General features: G+C 35.5%; 3 protein-coding genes across 5 annotated transcripts in view; 2 read left to right on the top strand and 1 right to left on the bottom strand.

Annotated features, from left to right (window-relative positions):
• The first annotated feature begins 4795 nt into the window (after window positions 1–4795).
• On the top strand, window positions 4796–15867 carry car (vacuolar protein sorting-associated protein 33A). The gene is made up of 8 exons (XM_089645576.1): window positions 4796–4984; window positions 5066–5451; window positions 6526–6800; window positions 7138–7304; window positions 7624–7794; window positions 10790–11101; window positions 14447–14573; window positions 15554–15867. Exons 1-8 carry the CDS (start codon window positions 4883–4885, stop codon window positions 15841–15843), a joined length of 1830 nt encoding a protein of 609 aa, XP_089501702.1. The 5' UTR covers window positions 4796–4882; the 3' UTR covers window positions 15844–15867.
• Window positions 15868–16985: 1118 nt separating this feature from the next.
• Window positions 16986–19165, bottom strand: Exo84 (exocyst complex component Exo84). The gene has a single exon (XM_089645575.1). The coding sequence runs from the start codon at window positions 19098–19100 to the stop codon at window positions 17028–17030; it is 2073 nt and encodes a 690-aa protein (XP_089501701.1). The 5' UTR covers window positions 19101–19165; the 3' UTR covers window positions 16986–17027.
• A 133-nt stretch (window positions 19166–19298) lies between these two features.
• Window positions 19299–27356, top strand: part of Tao (Serine/threonine-protein kinase Tao) — a 35785-nt gene continuing 27727 nt past the window's right edge. For 2 of the 3 annotated variants that reach the window (XM_089645203.1, XM_089645204.1), the window contains exons 1-4: window positions 19299–19531; window positions 19952–20040; window positions 22092–22220; window positions 25261–25500. In XM_089645203.1, coding sequence (XP_089501329.1) covers window positions 22207–22220; window positions 25261–25500 — 254 coding nt within the window. In that variant the 5' untranslated portion in view covers window positions 19299–19531; window positions 19952–20040; window positions 22092–22206. The remainder of the gene's footprint in view (window positions 19532–19951; window positions 20041–22091; window positions 22221–25260; window positions 25501–27356) is intronic. The other variant, XM_089645205.1, reaches the window with a different exon arrangement.

Genomic DNA, 27356 nt, shown 5'->3' on the forward strand with positions numbered 1-27356 from the left:
GGTATTATAGCAGCGATTTTTCATCGTCAGGAGTATTTGTTTTCAGCGTTTTTTTGTCATGATTTCATGCACTGACTTAAGCAAAACAAATCTCACCCTTCAGACCCACTTTTTAAAAAATTCGCAATCCTAGACATTAGACAATTATACGTTAAGACAATTCTTATACACATAAGGAAAAATGATTTAACACTCAAAACTCAACACAATATTTGCACCCGCTACTCATCACACCAAAAATGTAAAATTCCTCCAACAAAAACAGCCTTCGCCCAGCGACAGTTCTCTTATATAGCGCTTAAAATGTTCAACTTACTGAGTATTGATATTAAGACATCGAAAACTGATGATCTTTATGCCATTAGTGTACAGAACTGGTTATTTGCTCAAGGAAGGAAATATTATAAAGAATGCCTTACAACTTAATAGTGTTCTTATTTTTCGAGTAAAAATTTTATCTCTAAATTAACTTTATATTACGCTGATGCGATTATTTTTATTTTTATTTCTATTATCCCTAGCATTATCTATTATTTTTATTTGTATCCTACCTTATTTTTATTTATCTTTATGTTTAAAAGATTCACCTACTCCAATTCCTTTCCTGTATGTGATCATGTACATAATATTATATATTCAGTATTGGTAATTTATGAAGGGAAAGAACTATTTTAAAGAATACCTGACATCATTAAATAAGTTAATTTGCTTTATTATTCTTTTTTTTTCACTTCAATTCTGTTTAAAATTTCTTTTTAAAATAATTATTTAATTTATCTTTATTTTCATCGCTTTCTTATTTTCAGTTAAACCTATTTAACCTATACCTATTTTACAACTGAATGAATCATGTATTACATTTATATAATTATACACAAATTTCGACTACCATAAAACGGACATGTGTCTAGTGTGGTAGTCGAAAAGCATGTAAAAAACCTGTACCCAAATATATTTAAATGAATAAAGAAAAAAAAATAAAGAAAAAAATAGTATTTAAAATTAGTATCCGCTTTTAAATTAGTATAGATAAATACTATTATAAATTAGTATTTATAGATAGCACGATGCTGATTGAAGTGGGGAACTAAATAAAAAAATAAACTCTCATTCTTGCGATGACATCAGACAGCATAGATATAGAACTTACTTATACCTGCTTTACACGATACTTTTTTTCATAACGATCCCCCCATATCGGGACGCATACGAAAAATTTCGCTTTACACGATCATTATTTTCATACAGATAGTTGCCATTAGAGAAGAAATAATATTTTGAGACGGTACAAAATCGTCAAAAAATGGCAACACGTTGAACATAACCATAGATCACAATCATAAAAGCATCTGTCACTGTCATTTGCGAGCTCTGTCACGTGGCACGTGCTTGGTAATTTATCCAATCGATGTTTGTGTTACCCGTTCGTCTTTGAACTTTTATCATGATTGTTATGGGTACCTATGCCTTGGTACTTGATTGGTACGATATTCGTATAATATATTAGGTGGAACTACCAAAACACAGCAGCGCAGATGCCAAAGCAATAGATCTAACAGCCCTGCCTCTGTTCATATATTAAAAGTATGTTACAACATGAAGTTAACACACATAGATATTATTTATTCTATGAGTTAAGAGTACGTAATGTCAAATCATCAAATATAAATGCCAAATTTTCAATAAGTTTTCAACAGTAATACACATTCACAATCAGTATTGAATAGATATCATAGTGTTTTTACTAATATTTTAAATATAAAACTGAGTAAACATGCAACATTTTCACGTAATATAGTTACGTAAAACAGCGAGAGATGAAACCTGTGAAATAATGTCCGCCATCTTAATCTGTGCGAATGAAGCCCATCCGCTCACGGCGCAACTGTAAAAAAGTTGGCAACTCAAGTTGCTATCCTGTGTATTTCATTGGCGGTCCGCACACGGCGCAACGAGTTTTCAACGGCGATGTAACCAGTCACTCGCAAATCGCCTGCGCGTTTCAGTTGCCCTTAGATTTGTCAGTTTTCAAGAAATTTACGATTTGTCCATGCCTCGAGAGCTGTCAGATTACGTTATGTCCGAGCAGAAAAACATTAAATTCGTTCAGGATGTTGAAAAATTCCCGTGTATTTACACAAACGGGGGTACACAAACATTTTCGAACGAGTTCATAAAATTTGCATTCTTGTAGCTTTTATTGATTTTTTATATTCTTTTTGGTAAATGCTGGAACTAACTACCACCAGACGTCGATTTTCCATTCCCATGTTGAATAAATTTATTAATATTCTGATAAATTTATCCACAAATAATTACGTTGCTATGCACTCTGGAAAGAAGTCATACCCATGTTATAAATGTATTTTAACACATCCAATGTCAACAAGAACTAATAAAATGTACGAAGGCTGTCGGGAGAGAAAACACTCCAATGTTCCGAACGTAACTATTGATATCCACAATAAATATCTTTAAATAATTGCTTTCTTAAGCATTCTAACGAATGCAACTATGTGTGATTTCATTGCACTATCCGTATAAAATCACATCCTCGGCCTTCAAAAAAATTACTGTTTTCAGAATATAGTAATTTAATATCGAAAAATCCATTTTAATGTTGAAATTGCTTGAGGTCGTTGAAAAAATCATTGCCATGTACGGAATATAAATGTTGTCATTAAAATATGGAAAGAATCACTATCTTGCTAGCTATGGAAAGAAACCATTTCCATGTCCTGAATGTGGTCATAAATGCTTCTATAAAGTTTGTTTCTTAGGCACTCTGGAAATAAACTAAAGTCATATTATAAATGTATTTTTAACACCTCAAAATCCAAAACTAACGATTACAATTCACGAAGGCGGTCGGGGGAGAAACCACTCCGATGATCCGAATGGAACTATAAATATTCGCAAAATTTTATTAAAAAAACGCATTCTTAAAAGCGTTAAGAGACACCATTCATTTTTGTTGATGTTTTCATTTTTTAGATTCCTCGAATGTTATACCTAATCTCCCCATAAGTAATAATTTGAGAATTTAGCTAGATTTACAATTTACAACAGCACGTAAGAAAACAAAAAATATAAGTAGAATCAGTGATGCCATAAAATGAAAAACCATATTTCAGTAGTAAATCAAAACGTTATTTTTAATGATAAAGTAATGTTTATAAGACGAGGTTTTTACTCATAGCGCAAAGGATAACATATATATATATACAGGAAATATTTTCAATTTGTATGGGTAATTCAGGTGAAAAAAAATGTTTGTTTTAGTAAATAACCATGTTTTAAAGGATAAAAAACCTGTTTTTCGTAAGATTTTCACTGAGATTTTAGATAGGAAAAGAACTTTACCGAAGTTAAGTGTCTATAATGCTTTATTTAATTTTATAATTTGCATTTGAATAGTAGAAAAAAAGTAGTTTAAAAAATACACATGTACAAACAAGACATAAAAATTATATTATGTGGCAACAAAATATTTTAATCATGTCAAACCACAATGGAATTTTGACTGAATTCTATTATTTTTTTGACGTAAGTATCGCACATTTTTATAATAATGTTGTTCAGGAAAATAATTCAGCACAGCGGTGAACGCGGGACGGAATTTCGCGCACATTATAGACTACAGGTATTGACAGACCATGCAATCAAAAGCTTTTTTGGGCGTGGCCTATACACTATACAGAGTATATGTTGAGTTGTCACATTACGCTAAAATCAACTGAGGAACTGCCGCGGAATATCATTTCTTTGGGATCTGTCAACTTGACAGATGACAGCCGCATGATCAAGGGGCCCAGAAAATTGATCTACAGTAAGAAAATGGGTCGCATCATTTTCAAATATAGCCTGGCTAGCAGATCACGGCGCATCATCGTCGCCACCCCCACATTTATAACACATTATCTGTCAGGTGTGACAGGTCTGTATTGGATTTTATGGCGAGCGATATGGAGTTATATAAAACGCTTTGATGCGTAAAGCGTAATCTGTCACCCCCTTCACTAAAAAAAACTTTTTATCAAAAACTCAATTCATTTCAAAATAAAGTACAGGTAAAACATTTTAAAGAGATTATTGCTTATGTAGTAGTGTAATGTACCCCGTAGTAGTCATAGAATATAGTTTACAGGACTACTGTGGGGCAAGAGGGAACTGCGGGCGGGTGTTCTAAACTTTTTTTAATAAAATTTACAATGCACTCTATCAGACTGTAGAAATTAGATGTAAAATATATCGTCTTACAGCGTATACAGAAATTTAATAAAGACTTGGATATATCATCCTACCTGCTGTAACTTTACAAATTCTATTTATTTAACTTGTTTTTTTTTCAAATATATATTTGTAAATACGGAATTATTTGTTTTATAAATATTTTCTTAATATTTTAAACATTATTTTATAATTTATAATCTTAACTGCATAATAAAGTATACCCACGAACTGGCGATGCCTGTGTGGGATTTTTTTAATATTATAAATATACATACTATTGTACTATATTTTTTGTTTAATTGTATATTTTTATTGCTGAAATGTAGATATAAGATTAAAAAAATAATTTTATAGTTCTTTCTTTTTTACTTAATATAAAATGTATATATTTATATGTATGTAACAAAAAAATTATTAATATAAAAACACTATCGGTGTTCCAAAAAAATGCGCATTTTAAAATGATTTGCCTGTAACTACGTATTCGAAATTACAAGTATTGCCACTATTTCCTCATTCCCCATCAAAAAAATTCTAGTCTATGCTAAAAATTTCAAGGTTTGAGTAGTTTATTTATGATTTGTCTTGTAGATGTCAGATTTTGATACTGTCAACCACTGTCAACTGTCAACATTCATAATAATATAAAATGACAACTCACTTGTCGGGAGGGCGTTTGAATGTCGCCCTTCTTCAAGAAACATGCAGAAAAGAATTATTGAATCTACTGCAAAACTGCGAGGGTCCCAAGGTACACATACGTATATAAATTTCATATGTTTTGTTTATATCTCAAACTTAAAAAAATATTTATTCATATTTTGTTCCTCAGGCTATGATATGGGATGAATGGCTCGCTGGTCCAGTGGGTTTGGTAGCTCAATATGCTCTTCTTCGGGAGCATGACGTTGTGGACATGTTTCCTTTAAAGCCAGGAGTAACACCACCCGCAAATGTCAAACACATCATATTCATCACACGCCCAAAGATTAATCTTATTGACATTGTAGCCGACAACATTTTCGGTGCTACCAACTCGCACGCTGGTCCCAAAAAAGAGTTTCATTTATTTTTCGTTCCGAGAAAAAGCGAACTCTGCGTTAAACATCTGACGAACAGAAGAGTCTTAGGAAGTCTGGCGACCGTTGATGAGTTCAAATGCGATGTATTTCCGTTTGACAGCGATCTTTTATCTCTTGAACTGCAGCATGATTTCAGGTACCTAAGTGTCTTTATTAGACAAATCACATCTCGAAAAGTTAATATTTATACAGTCTTACACCACGGACAGATAAATACATTTATTTATCTCAACGACTCCGGATAACAAGCGTAGATATGAGGCTACTGCATACCACTCTGCGGGTCGCAAGCATTGTCAACTTGAACAGCTTTTTTCTGATAGTGTCCTACTCTACTTAGCTACAAAATTGTAAATTACATGTGTGTTAGTCTTTATTGTAGTCTCGATATGTGACACTATAACATAAAAATATTTTTTTGCATTCAATTGATATTCGGCGTCTATTTTGGCTGCCAGTTTTTAAGCGTTTATCATAAACCTAAAAGGCCCTGGGTGGAGCTATTCGAGAACAGTTTAAAGCCGTGAGGTCAGGGGGAAGACGCATGAAAAATGCCGAAATCTATGTTACATAAAGGATTGGTAACATGTTGTGTGGATCCTTCTAATCGATTTATATCTATGGTTTCGATCTGTGGCACCTCTAGCACTTATTCAGTTGACAATTGTGTATGGCCATAACACTCTGCCGTTGCCAAACTTGCGAACTAGGACAGAGCCTGGGAAGGCGAATCTGGGGAAGAGCTCATTCCTGTGGTCCACCTCTGGACTAATAGATGACGAATCCATAATTCGCAAATAACGCAATAATTACCTGAAGATTGGAGACTGGATTGTTGGAGAATTTGTAATCGTAAATCATCTTCCTATTCTGGACAATCGCAGGCTTTTGGCATGGAACCATGGTTAAAATTTTTTATGACATATCCCATTTTCTCTAATCAAATATCCAAAAAAAAATCAAAAGCCATTATAACTGCATTAAAAAAAAGTTATAATAGTTCATTATATACCACTTTGCATATAAATCATTTCAAAAGTTTGTCATACAAGATGGCTGCCAGGCAATTTTCCGCACCCTAGTTTTGACTTCAATACCATTCGTACAAAATCGCACTAATGCTCTGTCCAGGGCATTTTAGGCTCATGGAATTTACACAAGCAGGGGTTGCCATAAGCGAGTTGAAATTTTTATCATTAATTTATTTCAGAGATTACCAACTAGACGGCGACACCACCTGTCTCTACCAGTCAGCTCTTGCCATCCGTAGAATCCAGCAACTGTATGGCACGATCCCAAAGGTGCTGGGCAAGGGGCAGTGTGCCAAGCAGGTGTGGGACCTGATGTGCCGGCTGGCCAAGGAAGAACAGGCCACCGGGCCAAAAGGGCCATCCCAAGGCAGCGTCGATATGCTTCTGCTGCTAGATAGATCCATTGATTTGACAAGCGTGCTTGCTACGCAGTTGACTTACGAAGGACTAATTGGTAAGGATAATGAGTCGCTAATATCCTAAAATTGTACTAAAAGGACTTAACCACTCGAGCCATTGGTGCCATAATATATACATTTACCATATTTTTTAATCAAAACCATTCCTCAACATATAGACCATATGAAACTGCTTTCTGCAGATTAAAGCCAATGAATCCACCTAGATTTCACCGTTTATCCCATATTTTTAGGTTCTATAAATTCAGCACATTATGACAAGCAATCGCTCAAAACATTTTTGAAAACTTGGCATAATGTGCCATAAATGGCCTGTATGGATAACATACTTTATGTTTGCTGCTTTTTAAATTTAAATTTTTCTTTTTGCAGACGAGTTGTTTGGAATAAAAAACACAACTGCCCAATTCAATGCTGGAAAGTTCCAGAGTCCCGATGAACAAAATGCAGACGTGTCGGCGACAGGGGAAAAGAAGAGAATAATTTTGAATTCTGGTGAGGAATTGTTTGCTGAACTTCGCGACAAGAATTTCACCGCCGTGAGTAAACTCAGAACTACTATTCATTAATTTTTTTTATTTTATTTCTCCATCTTGTGACGAGTTTACTAATAGTAAACCCCGGTTTAATGTTTTTAGGCTAAATTAAATGGGGAGAGGAAAGAGATAGGGAAGAAGAAAGTACCTGGCTATTCAGATCTGGTCACCAAACACAGCTCTAACTACTAGAAGCAATTGTTTAGTGACCTGGCCCGAATAGCTAAATTACTTTCTCTTCCAACTCCCGCACATTCCTTCCGCCGCACAGCATGTGTCATAGTTCCTCTTTCAATCTGTATTTATGTTGTAATTGTTTTAGGTAGGACCAGCATTATCTCGCAAAGCAAGACTTATCCACGATCAACTGGGCGAAAGACATAACAATAAATCTGTTCAAGAAATCAAACAGTTTGTGTCGAGATTGCCTTTTATGCTGGCCAACAAGCAGTCCCTGGCTACACATACTGCCATAGCGGAATATATTAAAGAGGTTTGTATTCTTTAGTACTTTCATCACTTTTGTACAGTTTGTAATGTTTTCTGTGCATTTCAAATGCGCTATATACATGTTATTTTTTAATTTTCCGTAAAATGCCAATTACAATGATATTAATGATCATCTCAGCAAGGTAGATTGGACATTTCTCAAGGAAAACGATATGATCTATAATACAGAATCATTTTATTATAAAATAAATGCCATTATCATAGACAAGGTTTATCAAGGAATTAATCAATCAATCCAGCTAAAAAAAAATTAAATAAAAAACATAAAGAAGAGAGATCTCTACCAAATTATATTGTGTTCGGTAATAAGAAAAGATTGCAAAAATATGTCAAAAATTTGTTACAACAATTACATAAATAAGGTAGAAATCTAAATTGATGGAGACATAAAACAATTTTGGAATTACACAAAGTCTGTGAAAAATAATGATATTAGCATACCCTCTAATATGTGCTATGAAAGTAAAAGAGCCAACGACTCCCAAAACGTAGCTCACGTATTTGCCGACTTCTTAAAAGTGTTTATGTCCGTGACTCAATAATAGTCAACGATTGCTCGCCTAGTTTTTCCTTGGATCATTACTTAAATTTAACTGATGTAATAATTGAATATAACAATGTACTGACTCAGCTAACACAACTGGATCAAATCAAGAGTGGAGATCCTGATAATATCCCACCTGTTTTAAAGAATTGCTCCACTATTCTTGCATATCTACTCCATTTTCTTTTCAACCAGTCATTACATACAGGACACTTTCCTGAAAAATAGAAATACAGTTTCCTCACCCCGATATTTAAAAAATGAGATGAGCAGTTATAAACCTATCTGCCTTTCATCAACCATTCCAAAATTATTTCAAACTTCTTTTAAATAAAATCATTCACTGTATCAAGCCAGTAATTTCACCTAACCAACATGGTTTCACTTCAGGAAAATCTACTTTGTCCAATCTTTTAATTTACCAAAACTATATATCCGAGTCCATGTCTAAGAAGTTACAAGTTGATTCAGTCTATACTGATTTTAGCAAAGCATTCGACAGAGTTAATCATGATCTGTTATTAAAAAAGCTTCATAAATTAGGAATAGCAGGGTATTTATACATGTGGTTTAACAGTTATTTAAGTAACAGGCAATTGGCCGTTAAAATTGATGGCTTTATTTCATATAAATTTATTGCTACCAGCGGTGTCCCCCAAGGGTCACATTTGGCACCAATTTTATTTTTAATATTTGTGAACGATGTGCTCACTATCTTCAACGATGTCAAAGTTTCAATATTTGCGGACGATATAAAAATATACAAAGCTGTAAGAAATATTAATGACTGTCAAACATTGTCAAATAACTTGTTTAAACTTTTTGTTTGGTGCCAAGAGAACTATCTATAACTAAATATAAGCAAATGTCTAATTATGAGATTCACTAATTATATATTCACTCACAATAGAAAGAATTCAAAATAAATTATTAAAATTTATTAATTTCAGAGTGGGCATTACAACGGAATGTGTCAACTATGATTATCTACTATGTCAACTCAATTTATTAAAATTATCTGAACGTAGAATAGTTAATGACCGAACATGTTTATATAAAATCATAAATTTAACAATTGACAGCCCCAAACTATTGTACTTGATTTCTTTACATATACCTCGCAAACCAACATCGAGGCATTATCTACCGTTCTATTGTGACAACTCCAACACAGAATCACAATTCTATACCCCCGTTCGTCGTATACAAAATTTGGGTAATGACTATAAAGATGTTGTTGATATATTCAACACATCATTCACCAATTATAAACAAGTCATTACCCAATTTATTTCAGAAAGTAGAACATTAAATTTAATATAATTTAATTATACAAACTACGTACCTCTGTTTATCTTACCAATGTATTATAATTTTCCAAGTGTTATATTTTTCCATCTTGTATGGTGGAGTATCTAGTTTCGATTTTATTTCGTTTTTGACTTTGTTTTTGTTTTAGAGGTTGTTTTTTATTTTGTCTTCTATTTTCTCTTTGATTTTGTTTTTTAATTTGCTTTGCTTTTTTTGATCTTGCTTTGATTTTGTTATGCCTATTTAGATGTTATTTGTTATAAATAAAAAAAATAACATGTAAAAGCCCAGTCGGGCGAAAAATTATAAATAAAAAAAAACAAATACTGTTTTAGAAACTAGATAACATTAGTATGCATTTAAAATAAACGTTACTATTTTTAAATAATAAAATTTTAATATCAAGCATGAAAAATGTTGTCTAAAACGCTAACCAAATTTTTACTCCAATCATAAAAGAACTTGAAAAACTCGATATTTCGCAAAGAAAAATTTTTTTTTTGGGGAATTTATAGGTAAACTCTACCTTCACTTTTGTCTCGTTCATATAATAAAAAATAAGAAATAACTTTTAAAGTTGAACCGAATATTGTGATGGCGGCGCGAAATATGAATTATTCATTTTGGCTATTTTTAGGATTTTATGAATGGATTCCATTATAAATATTTGAGGCAAACTGGAAACAATTATTATTTCTCTTTGTAACATCAAACAAAATAAGTATTTCCGCATGATAGAAAAAAAGACAAAACTTCTTACTTATTTAAATAAAAATATGAACCCCCGGTCATAAATGACCCTCAAATGCTGAAAGGGTTAAATTTGTATTAATATTATGGCCATTTTATTATTATAAATGTTCAGACCGTCCAGCCATTTCATTTTTTTTTTAAATTTGAATACAGCACTTTGAATACGTCCCAATTTTCTAGAGCCAGTAGGGCTGTGGCATCCCAAATCGGGGTACGTTGTTGAAGGGTGGGAACACCTGACTAATCAGATATAGTCACCAAACATCTTAACTCAATTCTTGAACACGGAGGTTGCCCTACTAACTTTCTCAGTATTCGGCTATATACCGTCTAACCACCAAGGTTTTACATTTGAAAAATATTATTTCAGATAACCGACAGCTTTGAATTTCACGACAGTCTCCAATGCGAAGAAGACTTTCTGAACTGCGTGGACACGGAGAAGATCAACACCTTCATGGAGGATCTCATCGCCCAGAAGGCCCCGCTCACCAAGGTCCTGAGGTTGCTCTGTCTGCAGTGCGTCACCGGGTCGGGGCTCAAGCCCAAGGTGTTGGAGCACTACAAGCGGGAGCTGGTTCAGGTGTACGGACTCAACACTTGGCTCGGTTTGTGTAACCTGGAAAAGGCTAACATTTTGAAACCTCAGTCTGGAAGTAGACAGTATACTGTTTTAAGAAAGGTAAAAATGTACTTATACATTCAGAGGAGTATGTATGAAATAGTGTTTTTTTTTTTTTTTTTTACAGTATTACCGCACAAGAGTCCCAACTGCTCCCGTCTGGAGCCAGTGAGACTATGGCATCCCCAATTGGGGTATGTTGTGAGGCTGAGGGTATTGGGGAGGGGAGGGAGATGGGGAAGAGGAAGGTGGGGAAGTACCTGGCTATTCAGATCTGGTCACCAAACACGGCTAAAGCCATTTCAAGCAACGTTTCAATTCAAGCAAGTGTATGAGCGTAAACAAAGCAAGGAGTGCTGGCACAAAGTATGCTAAAGCAGAGGTTCCCAAGGTGGTCTATATGGACCCCCAGGGGTCGATATCGGCTTACTGGGGTTTCATATCAGCGAGAAAAAAATTTGGGGGTCCACGAGATTCAAATGGGGTACATACGTGCAGACCCCCATTTACCTTAAGTCAACATTTAGGAGTTCCGTAAATGACACAATTCACCTAACATACACCTATAAAATTATATGTTCCTTTTCTATATATTGAAGCAAAACATTGCACATCGGAAGCCTCGAATTTTCCTAGACTCCCAACTTGTTTTTGAAAAATGTCCAGGGTAATAATGAAGTTCAACATTTAAATGTACTTCACACAGACTTCAAAACTAAGTTTGAGGACATTTTGACTATGGAAATGGAACGTTGAAGAATCGGATATCATGTGACAAGAAGAACTGATTGGAATCAGCACTAACAAAGAGCTTAAGGGGCAGTTCTGTAGGGCTAGCTACAGAAAGAAATTCCCGTTGCTTATCCTGCTTCATTTTCATTTAGTGTAATACCTCACAACGGCGCCCCTGTCTGCACAATGCAGAGCAGACTAACTATATCGCCACCCGGTTGTTGTGCAGGCAAGGGAAGGGAATATTTTTACGAAAAAAATAAATGATTATCACATGGGACGTTAATAGTTTTAGGAAAATTCAATATTCGGCAAGCAGGTGGTCTACGGAAAAAAAATAAAAAAATTTTTGAGAGATAACCTTTCTAAAATCTTAATCAGGATCAAAACTTTGTTTTTATTGGGTTTAGCCATGTTTAGTGATCAAATCGGAATTGCCAACCTTCTACCCCTAACTTCCAAGCACCACCTATACTTCTTCTTCTTTATGTGCCGTATCAGGTCCCCCCGACGTTGGCGATCACTCTTGAAAATGTCTCTTTGTCTTGCGCTGCCCGGAATAGCTCCTCCACACTTCTAATGCCGGTCCACTCTCGTATGTTTCGCAGCCAAGACATTTGTCTCCTACCAGGCCCTCTGCGACCCTCTATCTTGCCTTTCAAAATTAACTGGAGCAAGTGATACTTCTCCCCTCGAAGTACATGACCCAGATATGAAATTTTCCTGATTTTTATTAATCTAAGCAGTTCTCTCTCTGCTCTAGCCCGCCTGAGAATTTCTGTGTTGGTGATCATGTCGGTCCATGGTACTTTGAGTATTCTCCGGTGAAGCCACATTTCAAAAGCCTCTAACCTGTTCATGGTATTTACTTTCAAGGTCCATGTTTCACATCCATACAACAAGACCGACCACACATAACATTTTAGCATTCTCTGCCTTAGTTTTAAGCTGATATTATCATTGCAGAAGAGGGATTTCATTTTAATGAACGCAGTTCTTGCTGCTTCAATTCTGCACCTAACCTCTACATCTGGGTCAAGAGTCTCCGTGAGAATACTGCCGAGGTATCTAAATCTTTCGACCTTTTCGACATTGCAACCATTTAACTGTATCACTGATTCAGAGTGATCTAGTCGTCCAAAAGTCATCCATTTTGTTTTATTGACGTTGATTGTTAGGCCCAGTTGCTCACCAGCATTATTAACAAGATTTAATAGGTCTTGGAGGTCATCGATACAGTCAGCTAGTAATACAGTATCATCTGCGTATCTTATGTTATTAATGACAACTCCGTTGATCTTAAGACCCTTCTCAGTATTACTTAGGGCTCTTTTAAAGACATAGTTGGAATAGAGATTAAACAATAGTGGCGACAGGATACAGCCTTGTCGTACTCCACGCTGAATGGCAATTGCATTAGATCTCTCATTCCCATGTCTTATTTCTGCTGTTTGGAACCAATACAGGTTTTTTATGAAATTCTGGTCTTTGGTGTCAACGTTACAATCCGCAAGCATTTTCATTAGGTCAGCATGTTTTACCCTGTCAAATGCCTTTTCGTAGTCAATAAAACAGGCAAAAACTTCCTTTCTTTGGTCACGACACTTTTGCAATAGTACATCGATAGACAATAATGCCTCACGCGTCCCAAACGCATTTCTGAAGCCAAACTGGGTGTCATCCAAGTCCTGCTCGCACTTATTGCGTATCCTGGCATGTATTATTTTGAGGAATAATTTAAGGACATGACTCATCAGGCTTATTAATCGATAGTCACTGCACTTCTTAGGGTATTGTTTTTTAGGCAATGTCACGAAGGTGGATTTTAGCCAATCTTGGGGTATATTCCCTGTGTCGTATATAGAATTAAATAACCTCAACAGGTAGTCAACATTTTCATCATTAAAGAGCTTCAACACCTCAACTGGAATATCGTCTGGTCCGCACGCTTTTCTATTGTCTGAAGTCTTTATCGCATGAAGAATTTCTGATTTTAAAATCGATGGTCCATGCAATTGATCATTGGGAATATTAATGTCAGGTCTAATATCTTTGAATGTATCTAACATGAAAATACTTAACACTACCCAAAATGATGGCACACAATGGCTGGCTTCTTGAATATGGTATCACATTATATATATACATATATCTTTGCATTTTTTAAAGGTTATTTTACCTTCACGGTTACTGATGAATAAAAGAAGAAAATGAAGTTTAGTTGCATCGTTAACACCAAAATTGGGCAAGTGAACCTCATAAGCATTTTAACTCCACGGTTGCTCTGAGGTAACCATGGCTATAAGCAGGGCCGGCCCTGAGCCAAACGGCCCCTGGCACGAATAAAATTGTGGCGCCCCTTGTCAAAACCAGTAGACGCCTAGGTAGGTGATCACTGTAATCAATAATTTTTTAATGAATTGCATTTTTGGGTAGTGCCGTTTTCATGTTAAGTAATCTCGAGGGCGATGAGTTAGGACTGTTAGATGTTAGGTATTATAAGCGCCGAGGCGCTTTGGCAATTCGGCGCCCAGAGAGGACTGCTCTAGTTGCATCTGCGTAGGGCCGGCCCTGGCTAGAAGGTAGTTAGTTATCTTTTGAAGAAAAAAATCCTGTTACATACTATGTAAATTTAGAACCTTTGTTTATTAAATTTCTTCATTATTTTCACAGGCATTACGATTGACAGTGGATGAATCAACGGACGCTGAAAATAAAGATAAGAGTTATCTAAACAGCACGTACACACCTTTGACAGTCCGACTGGCCGAGCACCTAGCTAAAAATAAAGGATGGTTTGGTAAGTGTATCTGCTTTCTATCCCATAGTTATACCCCACTTGAGTGACAGTATTGCTATACAATGCTGTCAACACACACAGGTGGAATACTATTTTCTATCCTATAGTTATACGTTATACCCCACTTGAGTGGCAGTATTGCTATACAATGCTGTCAACACACACAGAATACTATTTACTATCCTATAGTTATACCCCACTTGAGTGGCAGTATTGCTATACAATGCTGTCAACACACCCAGGTAGAATACTATTTTCTATCCTATAGTTATACCCCACTTGAGTGGCAGTATTGCTATACAATGCTGTCAACACACACAGGTGGAATACTATTTTCTATCCTATAGTTATACCCCACTTGAGTGACAGTATTGCTATACAATGCTGTCAACACACACAGGTGGAATACTATTTTCTATCCTATAGTTATACCCCACTTGAGTGGCAATATTGCTATACAATGCTGTCAACACACACAGAATACTATTTTCTATCCTATAGTTATACCCCGCTTGAGTGGCACTATTGCTATACAATGCTCTCAACGCAAACAGGTAGAATACTATTTTCTATCCTATAGTTATACCCCACTTGAGTGGCAGTATTACTATACAATGCTGTCACCATAGACAGGTATAATCTTAACTGAAAACCTCCAAAACTGAGAAGAATGTTTATTCCAAATAATTATTTATATTTCATATGATTCTTTTATAAAGTTTTTTTTTTGCTCGTAAGTGTTAATAATAAAATTTGGCTTTTACATCAGTATTGCATTCCTGTGACGATGTGTTACAGCTCATTATGTGAATGAGAATTTTTATAATCAAACTATTGATAACAAACATGGAAGCCGCCCACAAAATTCCACGCATTAACCATAAGCACTTATCTTTTAAAGCTCCTTGAGTTGATATTTCATAAAAATGACAGCATAAAATTTAACATTTGTATTATAATATTACTGTCTTTGGTTTCAGGTTTGCAAGATGTCCTTGGTTTACTACCCGGTCCCACGGTTGAAGAAAAGCAGATCATTCCGCATGGTCAAAACAGACGCAACTCCATCTCCAGCGATAACTCCTCAATCAACGACTCAACCAAAGTAATCCTGGTTTTCTTCATCGGAGGAGTCACGTACAATGAAATCTCCGCACTGAGAACATACTCCCAGCAGGAGGACTCTAATGTAGACTTTGTCATTATGACGACTAAATTAATCAATGGGAATACTTTTATAGAATCGTTGCTTGAACCTTTACCAGCATAAATATATTTAAAATTTTGTTTCAAATTGACCAAAATATAATTATTATGTTTGACTTGTATTTATTCAAACATCAAAATATAAGTGATTTGATGGCCAAATGTGATTAGCTTTTTGCTCCCTAAAAAATATTTCGTTGATCTAGAATCACCTTATCATCAAATATTAAGATATTGCCACCAAAAATCATATTCTAGCAGCAAAATATTCATGATACCATCCTCAGAAGTTATGAATGCTTTATTAAAAAAACTTTGCTCAGAATTTTTTTTCAATGACATGTATTTTCAATAATAATAGCATTCCGGTGCACATTTTCTATTTTTAGTATCCAAATATATTTGTAGGTGTCTGATTACATACATTATTTCAACTATGTGTTTGATGACCTAAAATATATTTATGATTTGTTTATCTGAGACACTAACTACATTACAAACAAATTCATTAGAACTTTGTGAATATTAAAAAAAGTAGCTGCCAAAAATATGGGAAAAATTAGTTGCAAGATGATATTGTTAGTTCTGAATTTGAAATATGACGTTTAATAACTAGGTTCCAATGGTCGTGTGGTTAACAACCTGACCCGGTAAGACAGGAGATCCTGGGTTCGATTCCTAGTTGTGGCCATTATCTTTTTATTTTCTGTGTCTTGTCCTGTTTCATTTAGATTTGGTAATTAATTTTTTCAATAAAATATATTTTATTTTAGTACATCTTTAATATAATAAAATATACTTGTGCTTATTAAATTGTTGTTTCCATAATATTTTAAGGAAACTAGACCTCTAATACTTGAGAGAACAATTGTTGAAGACCTCACCTGAACAACGCTGTATGGAATATTTGGTGATTTTACAGGAACTGGTGGTAGAATTGCTAACTACTGAATACATTAAAATGTGCGTAATGTGACGCACAGCAATGTTTCATACTCAACTCTACACAGCACAAAAAGTGCCGGACAGCGTTGTTTGGGTCACGTCTTCCTTTATATCAATCCAATGTTATTTTATTTTTTATGTAATTTCATTCCATCTAATTCTCTAAACTTACGCCGGTTTAAAAATAACTGTTCTGAAAATATTATATTATAATCTTTTATTAATATTTAAAATAAGTGTATTTGTACATTGTATGCATTAAATAATTATGTGAATAAATTAAAATACTTTTATTTATTAGTACTAGAGATAATCGCTTGAGTATTTTGTGACGTTGCTCGTCGTTTTCTTTGTACTTTTCGATGTATTGATTCCGTATTTATTAGCTAACGTCAGTAGCTTCTCATTTTCATATCCCACTTCTTCGTTGTATTTCCTCAGCATGGCCGGTAGCAACGTGTCCAAAATGAACTTGAAATTCTTCTGGGCATAGCTCGAATCATTTCCGATTGAGAGATTCAATCTTCCATTGAAGATACTGTGGATACTATCCCCCAGGGCTCCCATCATGTCTTCGGTAACCATCCTCAGCCCTTGGCATTGTAAAGTTAGAAGAGACTTGGCAAACCAAATAGTACTGCTGGAGAGATCTATCCACGTGTCGTTGATCACATACTTGGCCAGAATCAAGCCCAATTCTTGCATCTCATCGAGAAAGGTTTTTACTCCAGTTTTAGTATTCATGTTGACTGGAGTCCATTTATCTTCGATAACTTTACTCTTCATAGACTCCATAATTTTATCTTTGTAATCTTTTAGCGATTTCATTATTGAGTTGCGCAGTGAACCGTCAAGTTGAAAGCAAAGATCTAAACCGAATTCTCTCATTAGAAGACATTGCTCCCTTAGAATGACAACGCACTGCGCAACAGAACCAAGCTGTGCTTGTGGAGTGAAGATCTGTTTTACCATTTGGTTCATTAAAACTCTTAATTCTGCACTTGCCCACACGACCAGGGCACTCATTTTGTCTTCGGGGAATGCAGCAATGAACTCGGAAATGACATCTGTCATGGTACAGAAGAATACTTCGCCAACTTGTTTAACGTAGGTAACGGTTGAGCCTTCAAGTTGCACACCTTTGACGTGCACCTTCATTGTTTGACTGCAGATGGCCAGGAACAAATCACAAGCTTGGGTTGTCATCTTCAATTTATTGAGTAGTCTTACCGGTTTGCGCGCTGATCGCAATCCTCCTCTGGGTGTCCAGTCCGGGGTGACTTGCAGCTCTTTGATAAGGACTTCAGTCAGTGTTTTGTGTCTCATTGCTATTTTAGTTAGTATTTCGTGCGTTGTGGGAAGAGTGGCATACTCTTCCATCTTCAGGCTGTTCTCGGCAGACTGCATCAAGTTGAAAGCTTTATCGAAATGTCTCTCTACAATCAATACATCCAGTTCTTCAGCTACGTCGACAAGCCAGTCTGGCATCATGACCATTTCTCTTTGGGGACTATCATCACCGTACCCACTTGTAGGAGAATCTGAGGATTCAGGCCGGATGGCTGCCTTCTCATGTGTACTCTCTCGTTTTGATACTTCACTTTGTTCTTGCTTCGAAAGATAAGTCTTCTTTGCTATTTCAAATTTCTCCAACCAGTCTTTCTTGCTGGTTAGGTTGTTGCATTGAAAGACTCTGGTGTCGGGAAAGGCGAGGAGTTTGAATGCTTGCTTGACGCTTCCGAGGTCTCTTACGTTGACGACCGCCATGCTGCTGATGGAGTACACGGCTGTGAACCTGTACCTCATGGGACCGCGCCTGTTTGGGATCCAGGAAGTCAGCATCAGGCAATCACTGAACAGGTAGGCGTGCATGCGTTGAAGGGGTGTGTGCTCTTCCGCGTCAAGTTCTAAGATGTCTCCTTCGTGCAGTAATACCCTGTCAGGCACATCGAGCAAACTCATACAACTCTCAACTTTCTCGAATATGCTGTTTAGTTTCAGATTTCTCTGTTCTTCGATTTTGTCGGCTTCTGTATCAACCTTCTCCGAGTTCATGGTGTGGGAGAGGTTGGACTCACCTAGAATGGACGTACTCGCCAAGGCTTGGAGTAGGCTTCGCTGATCTGTCAACAGATGAGACAGCTGATACATTTCTGCCTCCAAATGTGATATTTCCTTAGCAGTTTCGATGAACTGCATGTAGTTTTCGTAGACATTTTTCTTTAGGGAGTTGGCAGTGTCCTCTGAGACAGCTTGAATTTTTTGACGCTGTTGTTGTAAAGCTTGACCTCCCACACAGCTGCGAGCCAATTCTTTGACGAACTTATCGGGGTTGAAATCGGGAGCCCCGATCTTCTTCAGCATTGGGTCAGTCATTGTTAATTTGCACTTAACTTAAACATCGATAACCAATTTGACTTTTCAATGACAGATAAACAGAGACAATCAGACAATCAGACAAACCGCAAACGTCATAGAACAGAAGTCATAGAACTGCTATGATCTTAGTGCTGCCAGAGAGGAAATATTAAATTCCACATATTTGTGCAGTTCGCTGTTTTACCGACAGAGATCACTAGTGTAATTTTATTCAGAAAGTCTGATAGATCTCAGAGTCAAAGCCAGATAGGTTTTTATTTTGCAATTTTTCGACAATTTACAGTTTCCTCATATTCGGTTTATTCCTTATCCAGTGATTTTACGTTAGTTTTATAACAATGTGAAAGTGTTCATTGTGTGTCGTGAAAACAGAAAATCTCAACATTGCGCACGATCTACAATCGCCATTTTGAGGCGAAATTTTGATGGTAAGTGCCAACTATTTTGTCATTATTTTTATCTAAACGCTATAAACAAATATTCTAAAGCCTGGGAGGTGAGATGATCTGTTTAGTGGCCGTCACCATCCACCCCGCTACCTGCAATGGGAAGTTCTCGACATCTCGGTGTGCCGTTTTGGTTAGGAGAGTGGGAATGCATTGAGGTGGGTCTCAGACTCCCGACTCTGCGAGTTCGATTAATTTTATTAACCTTTTTCTAATCAATGTTTGAGCTTTTAATATATTTTGATTTCGGGTTGTATTTGCGCCGATAAGTGAAAGAGTTTTCGCGAATACGAGTTTAAATGCCTTTGTCTGGGGAGGGGCTCCCGACATGTATTGACATTTCTTAATGTGGCATGTGGCTGTGGCTAGTGTTATATTGTTATCGCCTCCTGTTTGTTACAGAAACTTTGCCGTAAATAATGGCAAAGAACCGACACAACGTGAACTCTTGTTGACCAGGGACATCGCGCAAGAGGAGGCTCTAGTAAAAGGTATCCACACTTTCATTTATAATATCAATATTTTTTATGGCTCCCACGGGGAAAAGTAGTGTATATTTAAAAAAAAGATAATCCTTATCTTGGTTCGTACTCTTACGACTGTAGAACGCCCGATACATATAAACAGAAGTCTAAATAATTATTCAGAATTCTGATTGTGAATGTGATTCATCATATTTTCAAAGGCCTGACAGATATTCTGGTTACAATTGCGTATTTGCAACAATCTTGACTTCAGAGAAATGGTCCATTATGTGAACTACTTCATTTGAAAAGACAATCTTTTAATCTGTCACTTTTCCAATTAGTGGTTGGTTAGGTATATTAACAAATTAATGTCAAATTTTTTTTAGATCAAACTTATTGTACAAAATGAACGAAATAGTAATTCACGGTGTATTTTATAAAACCATAATTTATGTTATTTTTATTTGGTTAATTTTTTTTTGTTTGTGGTGATTTTTCACAAGAAACCTACATGATCTAATTATGATTAATTATATTTAACACCCTTATTTGAAATATTTTGACAGAAAGTGAATTTTTAACACCTCTTCTTTGATTTCGTCTCTGTCGAATCCTAGTGTCCCATTTTGCACAAGTTTATGTCTATTAACATTAATTTTTATACCACTTAACATTTAGACAGTTCTGTGTGAGAATTGTCTAAATTTGCAGTTACAATTAGTCCGCATGCACTGTCTTGGTGACAGTTTGTGGACAAATCGGTTGTAGCAAAGTAAACCATAACACCGTTTTCGTTTAAGCCGTATAAACAGTCATTAGGTGTATGTGCCATTCATCACAAAAGACTGTACGAATAGAATTGATGTTCACAGCAATTTGTGTTTAAAGATTCAGATTTATGACCAGTAAGTAATAAATGATCAAACACATGATTATTCTCACATTTCACAATACATTATTTATCCTCCATTATATCGCATACTGCAGATATTAATTGCAATACCAGAATTATCTTAAATTTTATATCTCCGCTTTCGCATGTTTTGTTCATGTTTTCACCATTTAAAATCTAAATTCTACATCGATTCGATTCTCTTCTATCTCAATTCTGTAAATATACAGAAAATAGTGACACGCTCAACTTTAATGTATTACATAGTCAGATTCTGTATTTCAGTTTCTGGAAATGGAAAATAATTCATTTTATAAGTCATTTAAATTAAAATCGATTGTTGACCGCCATTGTTATTGATCCAAAAGTTTTAATGTTAGTTTTTTCTTTTCTTATTTATTCCAAAATATGAATCTGTACATATATCCATTTTTTTTAACGAAATATCTACTAAAATACATTATTTTCCATTTCTGGAAACTGAAATACTTACTTCTCATTATTATCTAACCGATACAGAGTGTTTTTGATATAAAATATGCATATTAAGCGTTTTCCTATTTTCTATATATTTACCCCCAATTCGAGTACAGATACATATTATCAACATTACATTTTATGGACCGTGTTATTTTAAAACCGGGTAAAAATAGAATTGATCATACTATGAAAGATACTCTCATTATCTACTCAAAAAAAATTAATAAAACACCTTTTACATCCAATCCTAGGAAACACTTGCAAAACAAAGCTTGCAAACAGAGTGTTGGATGCATAGAACAAACTTCCACAACATGTCATCGATTCTACTAATATAAACCAATTTAAAGTTCGATTGGATTCTTATTTGGAGAGAAGAGAGGAGTTACTTTATTTGAATTTAAAAATAACTCAATTATTGTTAAAGTTATTGTGAAATCAGATATGAACGCATCAGCAGAATGCTGCCAGCTCATTAAATAATAATATCTCCCTGTTGACTGACCACCACTCAGAATCAATATGTTTCTTGCGTAGCAACCTTTCCAACCTACCTATTCCCATCTCTTTTCCCTCTCCTTCCTAAAAACATTCTTTAATTGGGGATGCCTTAATCCCACTGGCCCCGGACAGTTGGGTCTGGGTGTGGTATCACATTAAAAATAATTAATTGTTCTAACAAACATTGATGTGATATTTCCAGTATTGAAGTCTAAGAGTGCAGGGTTCGTGTTTGGTTAACAGTCACCCGCAAGGCACGATGCTCCTGGCAAGGCGGACATTACTAATTCTATAATGTGAATCAAAATGTGAAAATCATGAATAAAACTAGGTAAATAAACTATTCATTTAACCATACAAATGGTTGGTGGCGGTGAACACACATAAGATGTGAAAGGGAATGGCTTATTTACTAAAATTTTAGTGTTTATCATTTATCATTACGGGTAGGTTCATTATTATGGCACAGGTTCAAAATACAAATGAAAATTAAACGGGAAAAAAATTTTGGCATCCCTAGGGGGTAAAAGCAACTCTTGCATAGCAAGCGTGGCAAAACGGGACAACGCTTCATTCAGCCAGCCCCGTGATTCGTCAGCTCTTTATGCCCGGCTGACAAAACTCTTTCTCACTACAATATGGAATGGATCTTTTTAAATAATGCACTTTTGTTTTCTAATACATATCTTTGTGTATATTTTTATAATAGTAAAGCCTGGTACACACGCAAAGCTCACATCAAAAGTTAATGTACAGCGCATCATCTTTTCTACCGACACACGACGCTATCAAATATTTCTTCCTATGGTAGGAGAGGGGGTCAGTTGAATTCGAGAGCGGCCGAGGAACATAATTTCATCTGTCAAAGTGACAACTTAACTTACTGACAGCTTGAGCACGTCTTTTATGTTTCTAAATTTACTAGCACACATGACGATATGAGCTAACATAATAAATAAGAAATGCATTATTAGGCTGCTTATGTCATGGCTGTCAAAGGGAACACAGAACTTAGTTGGTAGCTCTGTAATTAAAATGACCCCCTCTCCTTTTTACGGCGGAGAGGGGGACGCATAACTTTTCAAATATCGCGTCGGGAGCGGTTACGTAAAATAAATTCGGTTAGCGAAGTTCAGAACCACACTTATAGCGCATTATCTTTTTACGTGTGTCGGGTCTGTATGGGATTGTATGGCGAGCGCTATTGTGCTTTATATTATCTGTTGATGTGAGCTTTGCGTGTGTACCAGGCTTAAAAGTGTTGTTTTATTATCAAATATGTAAAGACTTATTTACACTTCCTTCAATAAAAACCAATGTGGATGTTTCACATTTGCCAGGCTTTTTTTTCTGGCTGTGGCATGCTTACGATGACTGGTTTGCCCAGTAGTTTATCTACGATTTAAAAAATAAATAAAAGCTTATGAGAAGGGATCGAATGATAGTCTTGATTTAAGGGCGGTAGGACGGCCGAACCTTTGGATGCATTGGCTTCATTTAGTACTTTAACCTAACCCATCTGATGGAGCCTATGTGGGGATCGGCTTAATGGGGCAATAAAAAAAGAAGAGGATTGCTGTAGTGTAAGGTTCGGTTAGGAGGGGCATGGGGCGTTTATTTTTTATTGTATTTTGGGTCTGTATAACAGTCATATCTTGTATATTATTCAATTTTTGTTCCTCCTATTTCTTGGCCAATGTTTCGGATTGCCTTGTAGTGTCTGCCATCAAAGGAGATGTACACTGATGATGACACTGCAAGGCTGTCTGAAACATTGTCTCAAAGAAGAGGAAGAAAGGCAACATGGTTTAACGGCCCCAAAAAAGAACAAATCTTAATTCATTTTATTTTTTAATTGTATTTTAGAAACCCTGTTTTGTTTGTGATGTCTTGCTGCTGGAGCATGGTTGTGGGACTATCATGTATATGTGTACCATGTATTTTTAACACTGCAATAAATGTAAATTTCGTAAATCTGACAGCCGAAATTTGCATTAAGAGAGTGAAATCAGGTCATAATATAAAAACTGCGTTTAAACCCAGAATTCTTGATCTGAATAGATTTAGTTATGGTTTTCTATTACTTGGACAACTACCCATTGAAACCAGCGACCTAAGGCCCTGTTGTTTCATTTGTGGTATAGCTAAAGCCTTGATTTAGCCAAATTAATGTTTTTCCATAATTTATTTTAAAGATGTCCGTAAACGAGCAAAATTTTGCGCTTACAGAAATTTCTTGTCGTCAAGATGTCCATATTATAGGGCAATATTGCCCAACAGGTTCATGTTTAACGTATTCTGGTTGACGTATTGCACTGTCTTGCCTGTGAAATTGCTCAGCTACCTAATATTACTAAGCCAAATCTATTTCCTTGTCCTGTTACATATGCACGTCTCTGTTCGCTACCTACCTGCTACTAAAACCATCATAATTTCAACTTTGCGATTTTGCTTCCAAGTTTATATAAGTTTGGTGGAGTTAGCTGGAGATGGTGTTGTGAATTTGTTTTATACTCTTGCGGGCAATATTGACACGACATCTTGGCCGGTAAGACCGTTGCCGGGCAAGGTATGTGTTCGGCAATAGGGAATAATAGGCAATTTATCTTACTCCTTTACTGACACCCTTAACATTATTTCATTTTAACAGTGTTCCAAATTTTGAGTGATAAAACTGTGAATTTTTGGTTAAATCATGGTTTTAGCTATACCACAATTTAAACCACTAGGCCTATGCTTTAATTATTGGCTTTTATAGAATTGCCAAAAAATTTCCTGAGCAAACATATTTTTCCTATTTCTATCAAACTTTACGCATGTATTTCATAAAATTCTAAAAAGGGTACCAAGAGACAACATTTAAAAAAAATCAGACTACTATCTGTCCCATTTTTAACTAAGTGAAGTCCCCGGCAGATTAAATGTAGACAGTAATTTTCCTGTCATTTTGAATTGTATTATTGTATTGTATTTTTTATTGAAATTCCGCTTTTAAAACAAGGGGAATATCCTCTTGTTTTGAAGATCAACTGGAAATCATTTTTAGGAGAAATCTCGGAAAAAACTGTAAATATGTATAAAAATGAAATCTACACCGCCTGCCACACTCTTCTCTATATACATAGATTAACTATCAATATATTATAATTTAATTAAGATACATCTTATTCCATTTGTTGCTTCTTACTCAATATTATATAAACATTGACAGTCTGCATAACTCCCACATTCTGCTATCTCTTGTGAGAGTCTCACCGCGGCAGAGTAGCCCGGTCCATTGAAGTTCATCATGGTTGTCATTAGACATTTGGTAATATCTCTCAGTTCTACAACATGACTCTCGAGTATAATTAACCTTGGTATACTTGCAGCCTCACGATGCCGGCCGTCCCCAGGCCGGGGAGCCTGAAGGACCCGGAGATAGCGGAGCTCTTCAACAAGCATGACCCGGAAAAGATATTCGAGGACCTTCGCGAGATCGGCCATGGCTCCTTCGGCGCTGTCTACTACGCGCGATGCAATCTCACGCGCGAGATCGTGGCCATCAAGAAGATGTCCTATATGGGCAAGCAAAGCTTGGAAAAGTGGCAGGACATCCTGAAGGAAATCAGGTACATATTCATTTTTATTCTTTGATAATTCTGTTTCTTTTTTTTTAAAAGTACAACAAAAATTCTCAGGTTACGAATAACCTGAAAATATTTGTGACTTTGTACAAGGTATATTAGGACATACCCGACATACTTGTCATTTTGCCGTCCGGTTACATTTTTTCTGTTGGAAACAATATTTTTTTTTTTTTCATAATGTGTTGCCACTGGATACAACTTAACGTGTCACATGGTACGAGCTCAGTCTCGTTTATACGGCCCTGCTGGAAAGAGACGCTGGAAGCTGGAAAGTGCTTAAATAGCGAATATCTTGTCACACCAAGTGATTTCAACGCTGCTTTTTGAATAGTTGATTTAACATAAAATAAAGTTGCCTGACAAAATAATCATTTATTTAACGAGGATTATTGTCACAATTAAAATAAAGAATCTGATAAGATTCACAAATCATTGATCAAACAAAAAATATTTGACATTGCAAGATGCTTTCAATTCAAATACATAATACTTGTTCAGATTACGGCTCTCCAAATTTTGACCATTTTCGCCGTGATAATTAATTTTCACCTCAAGCCAGATAAGATATCACCACAAAACTATACCTATGAAACATAATTATATTTGTATGCAGGTCGGCCACAATAATACTGGTTGAATTCTCTTAGCCCCTTCGATAAAGCCAAGAGATGATTCACAAAATGTTTTATGAATCCGAATTTTGTATTTATATTCTGTCATCGAAATGAAGTTTTATCTTATAATACGGCCATTACGGCCCGAGAAAACAGGAAGTAATTAACAGCATTGTTTTCAATATATTGCCTATTCTATTAGCCTTTTTTTTTGAGGTCAGACACCATGAGTTACTTGATTTTTTATGGTAGTTCATAATTTAATTATGTTTTTTCTTATGATTTTTAATTAGTCAAAGTGCGCATTTAACGTGTATTTTTTGTAGGCTAATTGATTATTGTTTTATTTCATTCACCTATCATTACAACTAATTCCTTTTTCTACGTAATATTGAGTTTTAATAAATATTTCAGAGGGAGTTGATTGAATTAATTAATACCAAGGTCTTATTTGATAGCAGTGTTATAATACACGATGATTCATACCTCAAATCAGGGGCGTGCGGTCCATATAGGCACATAAGCACTATCTACCCCACCTTATACTCATAAAATAATATTAAAATTATTCCCAGAAATCAATCTACATTTTCAAAAGTGTGCACGAAGTAAGCTAAGAATCACAGTGCCGCACCATTCGTACCACCCCGATAGTATCATAGGCAGGAACTAATTATTATGCAAAATGATGCATGTCATACTCAAACATCGTCATTTGACACAAAAATCTACATTTGTGCCATGCTCACTCAAGGGAAGTCTCATTTGTGCTAGGTCGAAAAAGGTCATGCCTTTTGGTACATATCACAAATGTAGCAGTAAGTGCCTTTTGTTGGTACCTTTATTGAATAGTACCTACAACTTTACTTACAAAATAATTTATATTACTACGTTAGCTTTCTTTCATGCAATTGTGCAGTCACGGGAAGTCTCGTTGGTGTTAATATCGAAAAAGGTCATGCCTTTTGGTACATATTACAAACGTAGCAATAAGTGCCTTGTGTTGGTACCTCTGTTAAATAGTACAACTTTAGTAATTAAATAATTATCATATTATGTTAGCTATCTTTCATGCAATTGTGCGGTGAAAAAATATGCAAATTTTATAAATGTATCCAGTAATTGGCTTGTAATATGCATAAGTGAAGCGGTTATTTGGATATTTGATGTGGCTTAGATAACCCAACCAACATCAGCTAAATCTGTCTGTGGTTAAGTTTTTTT

This window comes from Hesperophylax consimilis, chromosome 22, assembly GCF_061612785.1.
Source record: "Hesperophylax consimilis isolate HC1 chromosome 22, BYU_Hcon_1.0, whole genome shotgun sequence".
NCBI classification, from domain to species: domain Eukaryota; kingdom Metazoa; phylum Arthropoda; class Insecta; order Trichoptera; family Limnephilidae; genus Hesperophylax; species Hesperophylax consimilis.

Bases quoted from the DNA above. Each gene is read 5' to 3' on its own strand.
- car (XM_089645576.1), top strand. From the start codon at position 4,883: ATGACAACTCACTTGTCGGGAGGGCGTTTGAATGTCGCCCTTCTTCAA. The intron at 6,801-7,137 runs GTAAGGATAATG...TTCTTTTTGCAG, and splicing joins GACTTACGAAGGACTAATTG to ACGAGTTGTTTGGAATAAAA. The intron at 7,795-10,789 runs GTTTGTATTCTT...ATATTATTTCAG, and splicing joins TAGCGGAATATATTAAAGAG to ATAACCGACAGCTTTGAATT.
- Exo84 (XM_089645575.1), bottom strand. From the start codon at position 19,100: ATGACTGACCCAATGCTGAAGAAGATCGGGGCTCCCGATTTCAACCCC.